This window comes from Bubalus bubalis, chromosome 20 (genome assembly GCF_019923935.1).
Source record: "Bubalus bubalis isolate 160015118507 breed Murrah chromosome 20, NDDB_SH_1, whole genome shotgun sequence".
NCBI lineage: Eukaryota > Metazoa > Chordata > Mammalia > Artiodactyla > Bovidae > Bubalus > Bubalus bubalis.
Window position 1 is genome coordinate 45,641,616 of NC_059176.1, and position 17,861 is coordinate 45,659,476.

At 42.7% G+C, this 17,861-nt stretch overlaps 1 protein-coding gene across 12 annotated transcripts in view; it reads left to right on the forward strand.

The window, feature by feature from the left end:
* The window catches only part of ADAMTSL3 (ADAMTS like 3), a 379,251-nt gene that overhangs the window by 57,679 nt on the left and 303,711 nt on the right, over positions 1 to 17,861 (forward strand). For all 12 annotated transcript variants that reach the window (XM_045163811.1, XM_045163808.1, XM_045163813.1 and 9 more), the window contains exon 3: positions 6,766 to 6,885. In XM_045163811.1, coding sequence (XP_045019746.1) covers positions 6,766 to 6,885 — 120 coding nt within the window. The remainder of the gene's footprint in view (positions 1 to 6,765; positions 6,886 to 17,861) is intronic.

Consider the following 17,861-nt stretch of genomic DNA (forward strand, 5'->3'; position numbering starts at 1 on the left):
TTCCTTTAGGATTGACTGGTTTGATCTCCTTGCTGTTCAAGGGACTCTCAAGGGTCTTATCCAACACTATAATCTGAAAGCATCGATTATTCAGGATCCAATAAGGATCTCAGAAGGATCTCAGCCTTCTTTATGGTCCAACTCTCACAACCATACATGACTACTGGAAAAACCATAGTTTTGGTTATATGGATGGAGTCTAGGACACGCAAATTTTGTCCTTGAATCGCCATCCCATACTTACTCTCTCCTGCCAAAGTCAAAGCCTTCAGCTGGAGGGGGAGGTGAGTAAGCTGCATTCTTGGGTCCCTGAAGGGGCCGTCTGGATTCCTCCTGACCCCCAGTCCGGTGACTCAGCAGCTGTGGACAGTGGCTGGTGGGATGATGCATTTTGGCAGCTTCTCTCCTTGGTTCTGGATCTGTGTCATGGGAAGCTTGCACATATCCTGGTCCAGCCTCCCTTCCCCCACCCCACCTCCCCATCCTCCCTTCAATTGTTGCTGCCTAAGGGGCCTGACCTCCTCAGTCACCCTGTCCTGTGAGGCGTCACCTCACCTGTCCTGAGTCACCGGATGATGAGAATGTCAGTGTGTGTTCGTTGCTGCCCAGGCTGCTTGCTTTCTGAAGTCATAAGAGAACTTAGCCATTTCTCCTTAAGGAAAAGTCTGGTTTTCCTAAGAATGTCCCCATGGAGGGAGCTGGGGGGATGGGATGGGGGTGAACTTTCGCTTGGAAGCTGGGCTACAGTCCATGGGGTCGCAAAGAGTTGGACATAACTTAGCAGCTGCACAGCAACTTAGTGGCTGCACAACAACAACAGCAAAAGTTTCTTCCAATCATATAGATCTGTGACTCAAATGTTAGTCCCTGCCGAGATTCTGTGGTGTTTAGACTTTAGAATTCAACTTAGTATATGTGCATTTGCTAGAGGGGAAGGGAAGACAGGGGAAGGCTGTAGGGGAGGATGACAGAAAGTGCAAAGGTACCTCATTCCACCCTTGGGGAGCAATGGGCCACTTCAGAATAATTTGCGAGATTTCTTTTATTTTTTGTTTTAACATATACCTCCTCTTCTATGGATGTCCTTCCCATTCAGGTCACCACAGGGCACCAAGTGGAGTTTCCTGAGCTGTACTGTAGGTTCTCATTAGTTACCTAGTATATGTGCATTTTGCATGCTCAGTTGCTTCAGTTGTGTCTGACTCTGTGTGACCCCATGGACTGTAGCTGACCAGGCTCCTCTGCCAATGGCATTCTGCAGGCAAGAATACTGGACTAGTGGGTTGCCATTTCCTTCTCCAGGGGATCTTCCCGACCCAGGGGTCAAACCTGCATCTTCTGCATCATAGGCAGATTCTTTACTGCTGAGCCACCAGGGAAGCTGTATCAATCCCAGTCTCACAGTTTCTCCCAACCCTAGTTTGCTAGATTCTGACATACCCCTGTTGCCTTCAGAGGGAGTGAGCTCCTTGTCATAAAGGTATTCACTTAGAGGCTGCAGGCCATTGGGCAGGATTGCTGAGGGGGACAGGCTGGATTGGATGACTAAGAAGGTCCCTTCCAGCACTGAGCTTTCATTATCCTGGAATGCTACAGGTCAGCACTTCAGACTTCACACAAGCATGGTGGCCCACGCTGACCACCACAGATGGAGAGGACTTGGACTGCACCAGGCTGCAGCATCAACTCCCACAGTATTGAAAACTGACTTGGGAGGAAGGATTTTGATCAAGAGAGGTGAATGTAAAATCAGTTTATCAGTGACATGGGGTGTGATGTGAGCCTAGAGAGAATCTGGTCTAGCTCAGGGACTGAAAAGAAAAAGTGAAAGTGTTAGTTACTCAGTCATGTCTGACTCTTTAAGACCTCATGGACTGTAGCCTGCCAGGCTCCTCTGTCCATGGATTCTCCAGGCAAGAATACGGGAGTGGGTAGCCATTCCCTTCTTCAAGGGATCTTCTTGACCCAGAGATCAAACACAGGTCTCCCTCATTGCAGGCAGATTCTTTACTGTCTGAGCTATCAGGGAAGCCCTAGTCCAGGACCTGGTAGCCTTTAATTCCCACAGAATGGGTTTGGCGGGAAATTTCTCCCCCTACTGCATGGCTCAGGTAGTGTAGGCATCAGTCTTAGACTCTCAATGAATCACACCAGACATCTCCATGGGGAACGCAGACATGATGGAGACACAGCCCTCAGCCTTCTGGAACTGCCTCCACAATGCTGCACTGAGATGCCTTTGGGGAGAGGCAGAAGCCTGGAATAGGAATACAGTGAACAAAATATAAGGCAAACACGTCATTTTACCGAATCGAATTTCAGCAGCCAAAAAAAAAAAGGCTCATGGGGGCTTAAGAAATGTTTGTAGTTGTTGTTAATAGTATAGAAGAAGCACAGCAGACAAATACTCTGATCACAGAGGCTTAGGACAGTCCTCCTTGCTGCAAAAAGCAGCTACTTGGGAGTAAATGTGGCAGCATGTTTTTTTCAGTGGTGGGACAGCTTCAGAGGAGCCCAGGAAGGAGAGTCAGCTTGGAGCTGGGACAGCTGAAGGGAGCTGGGGTGGGGAGGGTCGGAGAAGATGATGGGGATAAATGGATGATGATCTTGGAACCAGGCATCCCTGGGACCTAGTATGTACCTGTGTGTTAAGTCACTTTAGTCATGTCCGACTCTTTATGACCCCATGGACTGCAGTACACCAGGCTTCCCTGTCCTTCACTATCTCCTGGAGTTTATTCAAACATACATCCAATGAGTCAGTGATGCCATCCAACCATCTCATCCTCTGTCTCCTCCTTTCTTCTTTGGCCTTCAGTCTTTCCCAGCACCAGGGTCTTTTTGTAGTGAGTTGGGTCTTTGCATCAGGTGGCCAAAGTTGGAGCTTCAGCATCAGCATCAGTCCTTCTAATGAATATTCAGGTTTGATTTCCTTTAGGATTGACTGGTTTGATCTCCTTGCCATCCAAGAGACTCTGAAAAGCCTTCTCTAACACCCCACTTCTTACATAAAGTTAAACAACCCTCTCCCAACTTTATTCACACATCTCTCTGTTTATTTACTTTATAGCACTTATTTATTCACACATCTCTCTGTTTATTTACTTTATAGCACTTAGAGGTTTAATTTTCATATTTAGAAATTTGTTTGCTTTTTAAAAAATCTATCTCTTCCACTAGAGTATAACCTCCAGGGAAAGAGATACCTTATCTTTCTTGTATGCCATTGTATCCAAAGCACTCAGAACAGTTTCAGGCATATAGTAGGTGCTCAATAAATATGTGTTGGATGTATGGACAGCTAAAGATAAGCATCATACAGGATTGTAGCTTTTTAGTTGCTAAATTATGTCCAACTCTTTTGCGACCCCATGGACCGTAGCCCGCCAGGCTCCTCTGTCCTTAGGATTGTCCCTCCTCTTGTCCCAGGCAAGAATACTGGAGGGGGTTGCCATTTCCTTCTCCAGGAGATATCCTCAACCCAGGGATCCAACCCGCGTTTCCTTCATCCTCTGCACTTCAGGGGGATTCTGTACTGCTGAGGCATCTGAGAAGCCCGTTACACAGGGAGGCTTTGTGTATTGAGGGAGCTAGTCTTGGGTGGTGATCTTAGGCTGCTCCAGCCCCCAGCCTTTGGTGAAATGGCCTAACTGCCTTTGCACATGATTGCTAACGGGTTTCACCACTGGCTCCTGCTCTGTGCTGTTTGGCAAGCATCTTAACTCTCAGAGCCTTAGTTCACTTATTTCTAAATTTAGGAGTTCGACCTAGATGACTTCTAAGGCCTCTTCAGGCATTTATAACTATGATTCTATGATCTCTGAAGCCAATAGAGGCAGGTAACATTTATTGATCTTTGCTGAGCATTTTGGTTATCAGCTTCCATGAATTATCTTAAGATAGAATCCATTATTTTCTAGTAGTTATATAAACTTTGGCCCTGAGGTTTACCTAGATGTGTTTTTATTTTGGTGAGAAAAACAATACTTTTATACGTACTCAAGCTTCCTAGGAAATACAGAAATAAATTTTACTGTCAAATTCACCTTTGATTTTCATGTGCAAGATTTTATTCCCATTTCAGTTTTTATTTTTTTAATTATTTTTTCCAGATATGATCCAGAAATCTATATGCTTATTTCTTCAGTGAATTCTTAACCAGATGAACATCAGTATTTGGAAATTACTACACAGGTTGTTGGAGATTGGAGGGGAACAAAAGGAGGAGGAAAATATATTTGTTTGAGTTTCTACACTATAAGGAACATAAGCTAGATGAGAAATTTACTCCTAGTAATTCACCTAGTCCTCAAAGTGATTTTTTAAAGATTTAATTTTAATTGGGGGTTAGTTGTTTTACAATATAGTGCTTATACTATATAGTACAGTGAATCAGCTATGTGTGTGTTAGTGGCTCAGTTGTGTCTGACTCGCTGTGACCCCATGGACTATAGCCCCCCATGCACCTCTGTCCATGGACTTCTCCAGGCAAGAATACTGGAGTGGGTTGCCATTCCCTCTTCAAGGGATCTTTCTGACCCAGGGATTGAACCTGGGTCTCCTGAATTTCAGGAAGACTCATTTGAGTGGCTCATTACCATTTGAGCCACTAGGGAAGCTCAAATCAGCTATACGTATATATATATATATATCCTCTCCTTTTTGCATTTCCTTCCCATTTAGGTCACCAAAGAGCATTGAGTAGAATTCCCTGTGCTATGCAGTAGGTTCTCATTAGTTATCTATTTTATGCATGGTATCAATAATGTGTATATGTCAACCCCAATCTCCAAGTCATTCCACCCTCCTTTCCCTTCTTGGTGTCCAAAAGTTTGTTCTCTGTGTCTGTGTCTCTATTTCTGTTTTACAAATAAGGTCATCTATACCATTTTTCTAGATTCCATAAATATGCATTAATGTACTGTATTTGTTTTTCTCTTTCTGAGTTCACTCTGTAGGACTGTCTCTAGGTCCATCCACGTCTCTGGATGGCACAATTTTGTTCCTTTTTATAGCTGAGTAATACTCCATTGTGTATATGTACCACATCTTCTTTATCCATTCCTCTGTCAATGGACATCTAGGTTGCTTCCTTGTCCTGGCTATTGTAAATAGTGCTGCCATGAACATTGGGGAGCATGTTTCTTTTTGAATTATGGTGTTCTCTGAGTATATGCCAAGGAGTGGGGTTTCTGGGTTATGTGGAAGATTTATCCCTAGGTTTTAAGGAATCTCCATAATGGACGTATCAGTTTACATTCCCACCAACAAGAAGGTTCCCTTTTCTCCATACCCTCTCCAGCTTTTATTTGTAGAAGTCTAATAAATACAATTTAAAGTCAGAACAGTGGCTCACAAAGCAGAAGGTAATCAGCTATAGTTTAGCCATAAGTGTCTTCTATTTTTTTCCACACTAATGAATACTGAGGGATGACAAGCTTTAATGCCAGGAAGATTTTTTACTTTTTCTGATATTTCACATAGAGCTCCATGGAACACTGCTAACACGTGTTGGGGTCTTCTTTTCTTTGTAGGGGCTGTGGCTTTAGCATTCCTTCCTCTTCCCCCCAGGGTCACTTTAGGAACAATGTCCAGCAGACATATTCTGTGCCCTAAACAGGTAACTAATGAGAAGCTGCTGTATAGCTCAGGGAATTCTGCTCAGTGCTCTGTGGTGATCTAAATAAGGAGGAACTCCAAAAAAGAGAGGATATATGCACTTCTGTTACAGGATGGAAAAAATAAGTGTGTTTCTTACTCCTTCACCAAACAATCACAACAGAAAGTAGGTTGTTTCCATGTCTTGGCTATTGTAAATAGGCACTTCCCTTTTCTTGGTGAAGCCTTTCGTGGTTGGATTCTTTTGGACTCACCCTTTTCAGAGACTCCCTATTGGGGGTCCTTTGTTGTTGTTGTGCAATTGCTAAGTTGTCTCTGACCCTTTTGCAACCCCATAGACTATAGACTGCCAGGCTCCTCTGTCTATGGGATTTTCCAGGCAGGAATAATGGAGTTGGTTGCCATTTCCTTCTCCAAGGAATTTTCCTGAGCCAGGGATCTAACCCACATCTCCTGCATTGGCAAGCAGATTCTTTACCCGAGTCACCAGGGAAGCCTACTGGGGGTCCTTCAGTTCAGTTCAGTTCAGTCGCTCAGTCGTGTCCAACTCTTTGCGACCCCATGAACTGCAGCACGCCAGGCCTCCCTCTCCATCACCAACGCCTGGAGTTCACTCAAACTCATGTCTATCGAGTCGGTGATGCCATCCAGCCATCTCATCCTCTGTTGTCCCCTTCTCCTCCTGCCCCCAATGCCTCCCAGGGTCTTTTCCAATGAGTCAACTCTTCCCACGAGGTGGCCAAAGTACTGGAGTTTCAGCTTTAGCATCATTCATTCTGAAGAACACCCAGGACTGATCTCCTTTAGAATGGACTGGTTGGATCTCCTTGCAGTCCAAGGGACTCTCAAGAGTCTTCTCTAACACCACAGTTCAAAAGCATCAATTCTTCGGCGCTCAGCTTTCTTCACAGTCCAACTCTCACATCCATACATGACCACTGGGAAAACCATAGCCTTGACTAGATGGACCTTTGTTGGCAAAGTAATGTCTCTGCTTTTGAATATGCTGTCTAGGTTGGACATAACTTTCCTTCTAAGGAGTAAGCGTCTTTTAATTTCATGGCTGCAGTTACCATCTGCAGTGATTTTGGAGCCCAAAGGTCCTTACTGAAGCCTTATTTTTAACCAAGCAATCTTGCCTTTCAGACCACAGCAGAGAAGTCTCCTGGGGCCTACTTCCTTCCTGAGTTTGCACTTTCCCCTCAGGGGAGTTTTCTGGAGGACACGACCGGGGAGCAGTTCCTCACGTATCGCTATGACGACCAGGTAAGAACCTCACTGGAAAGCCTATTTTTGGCTCTGCCATTTGCCAGTTGCAGGAAACAGTTTATCAAAAATAGCTTCAAAATCTTTCTATTTCCTCCTCGGCACAACTAGTACAATAGACCGGTGACATCAGGAAGGACCCTGAAACCCTGGGCTGCCCATGCTTGCGTGCAGCTTCCTGCACAGCGTGTGGCTTCTGCTCTGGTTGTGGCACTGGCTTGAGAGACACGGTCTCTGATTTTCATTGGAAATATTTAAATATGAAAATAAATATTTAAATTTGTTCATTTTAGCTATTGCCAAATTCATTATGTAATTCTGAAATTATCAAAAGTTCTGTTTTCTGATTAAGCTTTGCTTTCATTGCCCTCTGAGCTCTTATGTAATTTTTTTGACCAGTACCAAAACTTACCTTTTGCAAGCCCATTTTCCAGAAAGTAAAACAGATGCCTGTCTCTATGTGAGTGTGCTTGTGTGCACATGGGTGTGTGTTTAAATCACTGCACAAAACCCCACTGGAGAGCAAGACTTGAGCTTGGCTGAGAGGCAGAGAGCAAAACCGCACCCTCGGTTCTATGCCTGCTCATTCTCAATTTACACTGATGCCTTGTTGTTATTATTTAGTTGCTAAGTCATGTCCGACTCTCTTGTGGCCCTTCGGACTGTAGCCCCCCAGGCTCCTCTATCCATGGGGATTTCCCAGGCAAGAACGCTGGAGTGGGTTGCCATTTCCTTCTCCAGGGCATCTTTCTGACACAGGGATTGAACCCGCGTCTCCTGCATTGGCAGGCGGATTATTTACCACTGATCCACCTGGGAAGTCATTTTCATAATATAGACCTCAGTTAACGCTTTGGGCCTGGTTGCTAAGAGGGGCTAAACCATCAAGTTGCTTTCTGCCCTTTCTCCTGGATGGATTTTTAGAGGCTCTATGATTTGTTGTTGTTCAGTCACTAAATCGTGACTTACTCTTTGCAACCCCATGGACTGCAGCACACCAGGCTTCCCTGTCTTTCACTGTCTCCTGGAGTTTGCTGAAACTTATGTCCACTGAGTCAGTGATGCCATCCAACCATCTCATCCTCTGTCACCCCCTTCTTCTCCTGCCCTCAGTCTTTCCCAGTGAGTCAGCTCTTCGTGTCAGGTGGCCAAAGTGTTGGAGCTTCAGCTATGATTTATGTCTCCTTTTAATCGAGGAATTAATGATTTAATAGGTTTTCATAGGAAAGCTTCAGAGAAACTAATCGAGGAGCCAGTAAAGGCTAGAAGAGGATGTCTGGAAAATCACGAGCTTTGTGTTTTTTAATTAAAGAGTAGTTAATGCCTTCTCCAGCTCCTACAGATAAATTATATTTAATGTCATAACAATATAAAAGCTATCTGAAGAGGAAAGTAAGCCCCTTCAGTCTTTCCAAAAAGCCTAAGGCAGACCTTAAAAGCATGTGGCACGCGGTGGAAATTCTGTCCTAGGACACAGTGTTCTGGAGGGCCCAGTGGATAGCCTGTGAAAACATTCTGTGTTGCTTCCCCTGTGTTTCTTTTCACTGAAGGAACAAAGTCAAACTATAACAAGCCAATAATAGCACCTACCCTCTGCTATTAAAGGCAAAAAAAAGGCATTTGTACCAAACGAGGTGTTATCTGTTGAATGAATCTCAAGAATGTAATCAACTAGAGAATTGTTAACCTATCAGCCCAAGCCTGGATCCTCTTTCCTCTTCATGCTGAGTGTGAAAACTGCCCTGTAATATCAGAGAAAAGTTAGATAAAATATTCCTCAGTTTGAAAACATCCCCCTTCCTGCAACATACCATCAAATGTGACGAAAAGTTAAGAACATAGACTCAGGAGTCAGACTGCTTTGGGTTTGAATTTCAATTCTGATATTTTACTTGCTATGTGACTTTGGACAAATTACTTCACTTCTCTATGCCTTAGTTTTGTCATCTGTGAGATATATGATGCTGTTGGTCAACCTCATGGAAATGTTTTAAGAATTAAAGGAGATAATTCAGGTAATTCCTATGTCTGTCTGCACAGGTTCTGATGCATAAAAGTACTTCATGTAGCTATTGTTATTGCTAGTAATATTATTTGTGAAGATTCAATTCGGAGAATCTCAGATACTCTTATGGAAAAGAAAAGGAAGAAGCATACTCTCCATTCATATCAAGGATCTGCATACAATATGTTAAATTAATTGTTTATTAAAAGTATAACATACATATAGTAAATGACACCCATATCTGAAGTGTAGAAGTTGACCAGTTTTTAAATATCTTTATGCCTGTGTAACTACCACCCAGATCCAGCAATTAAACATTCCCCCACCCTAGGAAGCTCCATGGACCCCTTCTGGTCAATATCTGTCACCCAGGAAGTAATCACTAGTCTGACTTCTATCACTGTTATAGATTCATTTTGGTTTTTATTTTATTTTTTCTGTTTTTTTTTGAATTGGGATGTAATTGCCTTACAATGTTGTTAGTTTACGCTGTAGAGCAAAGTGAATCAGTCATATGTACACACGTGCATTCATGCTCAGTTGTGTCAGTCGTGTCCGACTCTTTGCGACCCCGTGGACAGTAGCCCACCAGACTCCTCTGTCCATGGCATTCTCCAGGCAAGAATACTGGAGTGGGGTGCCATGCCCTCCTCCAGGGGAGCTTCCTGACCCAGGGATTGAACCTGAGTCTCCTGCGTCTCCAGCATTGCAGGTGGATTCTTGGCCACTGAGCCACCAGGGAAGCGCTACATATACGTATACTCCCTCTTTTTTGGATTTCCTTCCCATTTAGGTCACTAGAGAGCACTGAGTGCAGTTCCCTGTGCTAAACAGTAGGTTCTCATTAGTTATCTATTTTATATGTAGTATCAATAGTATATGTATGTCAATCCCAATCTATCAATTTATTTCACACTCCTCTTTTCCTACTTGATGTCCATTTGTTTGTTCTCCATGTCTCTGTCTCTATTCTTGCCCTGCAAAGAGGTTTATCCATCCCATTTTTCTAGATGTATATGTTAATATACAATATTTGTTTTTCTCTTTCTGACTTATAACTTCACTCTGTATGACAGACTCTAGGTCCATCCACGTCTCTACAAATGACCCAGTTTTGATGGGATCATACAGCACACACTCATCTGTGTTCAACTTCTTTCCCACATTATGATATCTGAGAGATACAACCAGGTTGCTGGATCCACTGTAGTTCAGGTTTTAACGTCTGTACCTTGTGCTAGCTGCAACCACCTGTCTCATCTCGGAGCAGGTGGCAGCATATTGCGATGCAGGCAGCATTGCTCCTACACAGAAATCCCCAGGTCATCTCTCAGAGGTTTTCAGGGCAGCCATCCCACTGTCCCAGCAGCCTGAAGCCAGAGTGACAAAGTGCTTATGCTGTGGAGGCTGCTGTCTGGTTCCTGAAGTTGCGGATCAGGACTGGATTCACCAGGAGCTTCCGCCTGTCGAATACTCATTTGATAAAATGGGAAGTGGGCAGACCATGTGTAGATACTTGCTGTCTTCGATGACCCTGTAGGACTTTTTAAAGTAGTTGATTCTGGTGTATTCATGACGACCTTCAGGTCACTCTTCCAATGTCCCCTGGATTAGATGTCTGGAAAACTAAGACCCCGAGGCCAGTAAAGCCCAGCTGTGATGTAGGCTGTGTTTAATGAGTCACATAAAAAGCGCACTATGGGTTATAAGGGGCCTGGGGCAGCTTCTAGTGAAGTATGCCATCCTGAAGCCAACTGGTAGCCATGCATTTTGGTGCAGGCAGGACTAGTCAGGCAGCCTTTGTCTTGCTTCTGCCACTGATTGGCTTGTAATTTAACAAAGTCATTCAGCATCTTTGGACCTCAGAGTCCTCATTTTTTTAAAGAAGGAATATTTTTGGCTGTGCTGGGTATTTGTTGGTGTGCGGGCTTTTCTTTAGTTGCCATGAGCAGGGGCTGCTCTCTAGGTGCGGTACACAGCCTTCTCATTGCGGTGGCTTCTTGTTGCAGAGCACTGGGCTCTAGGGCTCTGGCTCAGCAGTTGTGGCGCACGGGCTTAGTTGCCCCGTGGCATGTGGGATCTTCCTGAACCAGGGATGGAACCCATGTCTCCTGCATTGGCAGGCGGATTCTTTACTATTGAGCCACCAGGGAAGCCCCCTCATTTGTTTTGAAAAACAGTGACTGTATTTCATGTTCCAAACTCCTTCCTGTCCTAAATAGTCTACTTTTCAAAACTACAGAAATATTCTACATTGCAGAATGTTAATTGGATCATGCTGATGATCAAGGCAGTCATGCCAGCGATGCAGTAAACTATTACTTAGAGAATCATAGGATTTTATAGCTGGTGGAGCCTTTTCTCAAATGCCGCATTTCAAGAGTCAAGGAAACAGACACTCTGAACATACAAATGACTTACTCAAGGACACCCAGATGGTTATGTGAAAAAAACTGAAACTTATATTCTAAACTTTAGGCTCTCCCACTCTGAGATACACCCAGCTGCTTCTCTTGGAAGAATCACGTCAAAAATTATCTCTTTTCCTAAAAATCCCAATTCCACTGTTACAGTGGGCTTCCCTGGTGGGTCAATCAGTAAAGAATTTGCCTGCAGTGCAGAAGACCTCAGTTTGATCCCTGGGTTGGGAAGATCCCCTGGAGAAGAAAATGACAACCTACTGCAGTATTCTTGCCTGGGAAATCCCATGGACAGAGGAGCCTGGTGGCCTATGGCCCATGGAGTTGTAAGAGTTGGACACCACTTAGCAGCTAAATCACCCCCACTATTACAGTGAACAGGGCTTTGGAGACCTTAGCAGACCCAAGGGAATAATTTCAAATTCATGAGCTGCTTCATGAGCTCATTCTTAACTCCTTGAGAATTTGGAATTAACTATTTGTTGTTCAGTTGCTGAGTCATGTCTGACTCTTTGTAACCTCATGGACTGCAGCACGTCAGGCTTCCCTGTCCTTCACTGTCTCCTGGAGTTTGCTCAGACTCATGTCCATCAAGGCGGTGATGCCACCCCACCATCTCATCCTCTCTCGCCCCCTTCTCCTCCTGCCCACAATTTTCCCCAGCACCAGGGTCTTTTCCAGTGTTTTGGCTCTTGGCATCAGGTGGCCAAAGTATTGAAGCTTAATTAACCTAGGGTAAGTTTTAATGTAAGCTTATGGACATTTGGGAGAGAACCACCTAGATTTTGTGTTGCAGAGGCCCTTTATATTTTGTTGGTTTTGTGGCTTCAAGGCATGTGGGATCTTAGCTTCCCCACCAGGGATAGAACCTGAACCCCCTGCATTGGAAGCATGGAGTCCTAACCACTGGACAGCCAGAGAAGACCCCTGCAGAGATCCTTTTATACTGTTTATACCCAACGTCTCTTCTTTCCTGTCACCATCTGTCACTGACGGATCTGGTATTTATTTTGTCTCTTTCTGCCCACATTTAAGTGGATTCAAGATTTTTTTTCAAGTTAAAATCACTGTCACCTATGCTCTCATCTACCATTGCTTTCAGTGACTACTTGATTTCCAAATTCTGCTTTTCTCCTGCTGCTTTTTCCTCCTCCTTTTAGCTCTTAAAGTCTGACTTCTAGCATCTCCTTCCTCCATACCCCCTCTCACCTTAGACAGCATTATTTTCAAGAATTTCTTTTCCTTTCCTGAAGTCAAATTCAGAGTTGGATCATTCTACATCTGTAAAACTCTATGATTGTAAAATTCTCTGTTTGTCAAAAATCAGAATAACGTCATCATTGGAATCAAGTTAACTCTTTGCTTACTTGTATGATTTCTTGTCGCAAAATGCTACTTCAGTTTGTATTTTCTTTACTATTTCCATCAGCAGAGAGGATGTGTGGCCCTGGGATTATAGAATGACAGAGTTGGAAGGAAGTTTAGGGATTCTGTTTTTTCAGGTGAGGAAGTGGAGCTCCAGAGAGGAACAGTGTCTTACCCAAGATCACACAGCCAAGAAGTAGCAAAGCCAAGTATCTGTTTTTTGCCCTGCAGCTCAGTTAAGACATTTTTTACATCTAATCTGCGGGAAGGAAAAGTATGAGAGCAATGTTTGAATGAATTTTTAATATGCATCGTAACAATAACATGTTAATAATGAACTCTTAGTGGAGTCTTCTTTCTAAACTTCTAAATGTCTTTTTTCCTCAATGATTATGAACAAACTGAATTTTCATTTTGCTTGTTTGAGTATTGATTTATGTATTCTTCCTAAGGACAAGAAATCTGTTTGCTGGGAGTCCATCTTTCTCAAAGTAACTTCTTCTGAACTTTTCATGAATATCTTGGCCAGGAGCTTCATTGTGGTTAAACTGTTGGCAGGCCTCAGAAATATCACTTGATGTTCCCAAGTTATTAATATAATAGTTTTTAACTTGGGAAGTATATACCAGCTTCTGAAGTTTCTCATGAAGGGAGATGGACACGACCCTTGAACCTATAGGACATTGCCAGTGTCTCTAGGGATCTAAATGGGCAGCTCACATGTTCTCTGCATAGGAGAGTTTTCTTTGTTGTTTCTGGCCTGTGTGTATAATGTTTTTAAGCAGCGAGCCATTTGAGTTTGAATAGTTCATTCCTTTGTTAGTGAGTAATCTTGGTCAAATGTAGTTAGGCTCCTGCAGTATTCCAAAGAGTTAGACCATGAGCTTGCTTTCTCATTAGATCGATGCTAGAAGATAGGAACACATTAATTGGAATGACTTGTACTTGATTCCCAATTCAGGCACATTGCAGATACATGAATACTGCACACGTAGCCATACGTGCTGCTCTGATTCCACTTTGGTATACGTGCACTCTGAATTTTATTATCATGGAGTTTTTTTGCACATCAGCTCATTCTCAAGCATTAAAGAAAAAGATTGGTTAATGGAGAGTCAGTGGAGCTTTTGAACCATGCAGACATTTTCCTCTTCTAATGCTGTCTTCTTTGACTCATTTTTGGGGTACTGGGTAATTTTTTAAATTACGTTAATCAGGTGAGTTAAATGGTAGATACAAGCTGTTGAAGTTCCAAACAGTTCCCAATGCAGCCCTTGCTGCCTGTGCCTAGATTTCTCTTCTGTCTGAGGTCTGACCTGTCCCTGCTCAGGATGTACTAGGTCTTCAAGCACTTTGAGACTAGATTACTTCTAATCGCTCTACTGTGTCACCCTCAATCCTTGGATGTCCATTGCCTCTTGGGCTACTAAAAGATCATAAGTAGCCATATAAGATTAATAATAAAACAAGGTAGTGTGTGATGAATGCAAAAGAAATTATAAAGGCAACAACATAGCGGAATGGAAAAACACATTGGAAATCAGGAGATCTGAATTCTATCCAAATTCTGATACTCATCAGACCTATGACCTTGAATAAATCACTTAAATCAGTAGCTTACAAAGTACTGCCTACAGGTCAAAACCTGCCCCACTCTTGAAAGGGAAGTCGCTCAGTCGTGTCTGACTCTTAGCGACCCCATGGACGGTAGCCTACCAGGCTCCGCGGTGGGCTGCCATTTCCTTCTCCGGGGGATCTTCCCAACCCAGGGATCGAACCCGGGTCTCCTGCGTTGCAGACAGACGCTTTACCATCTGAGCCTTAAGTTTTTGTAAATAAAACTTTACTGGGACACACACACAAGCGCGCGCGCGCGAAAGCCATTGGGCCCCTCTTCTCTGCTACAAAATATAAGTTTCTTTTAAATGAATGTCAGTGTTCACAATCTGCTGTGGTCTCTTCCACCTCAGGCATAACAATGTGAGTGGATTTTAGTGGTGTCTGCTGTCTTGGACCAAGGCAAGGCTAGGGCCAGGAAGCTGGCCTTTCGGGCTTGCTATGAGGATGGGGAGTAAGTGGCAGGTAGAAGACTGGATGGAAGCATATTATTTCTTTCTCTTGTCAGGGAGGAAGAATAGAGACGGAGAGAGCTGTAAGACAAAGGTGAGTGGATTCGCTGGCTGGGTGAGAGAGCCATGTCAGGCCAGAAAAGACTTTGCTGACTCTATGCAAGCTGAATTTGGAAGGGCTAGATGTCCAGGCAATAGTGGAATTTATACCCTATCATGAGGGATTTTAAGCATTATGTTTTGATTGGCTGATTTGGAGTTTGGAAATGTTGTTTTTGGTTGGGCAAGTCCTGGCCTACAGCACAAAAGTACAGGCATGGCTTGCAAAGAGGTTCTTGTGGGGCTAAGGCTCTGGGAGGTTTGGGTCATTCTGTGGATGCTTTTGTCTGCTCATGCTTGAGACTGTGTCACTCTGGACAGTATTTCTTGGATGTGCACTTTGGGCAGCAGAGGCCTCTTGAGGGCTGTTCAGGTGGGAGGCGGGTGGTTCTGGCACGTGGATGCCCGAGACCAGTTGGAAAAGTACCTTGAAAGTGTCCACAGAGATTTCCCTGGTGGTCCAGCAGCTAAGACTCCATGTTGTCAACGCAGGGGACATGGGGTCAATTGCTGGTTAGGGAACTAATATCCCACATGCCACAACTAAGACCCAGCACAGCCAAATAAAGAAATCATAAATATCTTTAAAATTGTCTCTAGTGTTATTTTCTATCTAACCTTTTATGATACTTTTAATATAAGTCTCACGTCCACTTTCGTAGGGTGACCAACTGTCCCACTTTTCTTGGGGCTGAAATCATCCAGGCAAACTGGGACAGGTGGTCACTCAGCTTTCCAACCCGGACATTTCTGTGCACTGTTGGGCTGGAGTTGAGATCAGTGGACCTGAGCTTGAGGTGCTCCTGGCTACTGTGCTTGGTGGGTCATTCTAAGAGCCAGTGGGGAACAAGAGTGTAGCTCTTAGGGGTGTCCCATCTGGACATTCTCTTGGCATTGTCTTCCAATAAATTTCCAGGCCTGGGTTTTTCGAGAGAATAACATGGAAGCATATACCATGTGTAAAATAGATAACCATTGGGAATTCACTGTATGACTCAGGGAACTCAAACCAGGGTTCTATAACCACCTATATGGGTGGGAAGGGGTGGGAAGTGGGAGGGAAGTTAAAGGTGGAGGGGACACATGTATACCTATGGCTGACTCATGTTGATGTATGGCAGAGGCCAGTACCATATTGTGAAGCAATTTTCCTTTGATTAAAAATAAATAAGTTTGGGAAAAAAAGCCAAAACTTAAAAAAAAATTATTTATTTATTTGGCTGTGTCAAGTCTTAGTTGTATCTCTCAGGCTCAGTAGTTGCTGCTCATGGGCTTAGTTGCCCTGTGGCAGGTGGGATCTTAGTTCCTTGACTAGGGATCGAACCCCTGTCCTCTGCATTGGCAGGTGGATTCTTAACCCCTGGACCACCAGGGAAGTCTAAGTCTGGTTAAATGAAGCTTTTGTGTGTCTATTCATGTGGCTCTTCTCCATCTGTGTCTTTACACAAATTGTCCCAGTTGCTTAGAACATCCTCCTCTGCTTCCTCCCCTCTCCCAAAATCCTTGTTCATTGATGTCGGTTTGATCTCTGGGTTGGGAAGATCTCCTTGAGTAGGAAATGGCACCCATTCCAGTATTCTTGCCTGGAGAATCCCATGGACAGAGGAGCCTGGCAGGCTACAGTCCATGGGGCCGCAAAGAGTGGGTGAGCAAATACACACACACAGTTTCAAAGAAATCAAGATGTAGTCAGTATTAAGCATTCTGGTTTCACAGAAAATCAAATTATGAAAATAAATTTCAGAAACTTAGTAACAGAGGAAAAGGACAGGGTAATAAAATTGATGAGAAGAAGATGGTAGCTATGTTATACAGATCTCAGAGAGCTAACTTATTCATATATACTCACAAATGACAGAAGAGATTGAGTGGAAGAGAAGAAGAAATTAAATAAATGCTATAAGTCACTTTTGATTTACTAAAAGATTTTGTGAAGAAAATCCACAAATATCGCTAATATATGTGTTAATTATATTGCATTCTGATCTTTTAAAAAAGTGAGAAGCAGCATATTAGAATTTAGGAAATGCAAATGTAGAAAAATTAGCATATGGAGATGAATGTAGCCCAAGTTCTCTGAATCTAAATAATCCAAATAAACATTAAGACAAGATGTTTTTAAGACAAAAAGTATAAACTCTTGGACATTTAAAAATGTTCTCCTAAAGCAATTATTGGCCAAAGAGGACATGAGAAATATAATTACACACTTTGTAGGAAATAACCAAAAAGAGAATACTGTATCAAAAAATCATAATTAACTACAATCTATACTGAGAGGTAAACTTATAGTCTCAAATACTTTCAGTAAATGTACACATTTATTATATTCAACATGTGGTATAGAACAGTCAGTTAACTATTTAGAGAAAGTTAATTTAAAGTCTTTTCCATATGCCAAAATAAATTCCATATGGATTGAAGAGTTAAATAAAAATTAAACCATAAAAATATAATAAGACGGTAAAAGTAAATGTTTCTCAAATTTCTAATGGAGAAACTTAGAATGAATGGAAAATAGAGTGTATTGGTAGGTTTGACTATTAGGAAGGCTTAAAAATGTGTATTTACTGAAAATCATTCAAATGAAAAGTTAAAGGAAAATAAAATATACAAATTATGTTAAAATGCTGTGTAAAATACTTGGTAAGAAAAAGTAAAGAAAATAGTAAAGGAAAATAATTTATTCTTCTAAAAGGAAAGCAAAAAACCTGTTAACTCATGTGGAAAAACCCCATTTTACTTGTAATCAATAAAATGTAAATCCAAGCAATGACCAAATAACATTCCCCCCAACTTTACTTTAAAAAAGGAAAACTATGAAAACCTTGCGCTGGCAATCGTGACACAAAAGGTTAGGCTGTGATGCTATTGAATAATAAAACGTGCAGTGCTTTTTGATAAGCAGTTTTGTAATCTTTATTCGGAGCCTTAAAAATATGTTTACTTTTAGCCAACTTATGTCTTTTCTGGGAATTAGTCAAGGGAATATTTTAAGTTTTTTTTTAAGTTTTATGC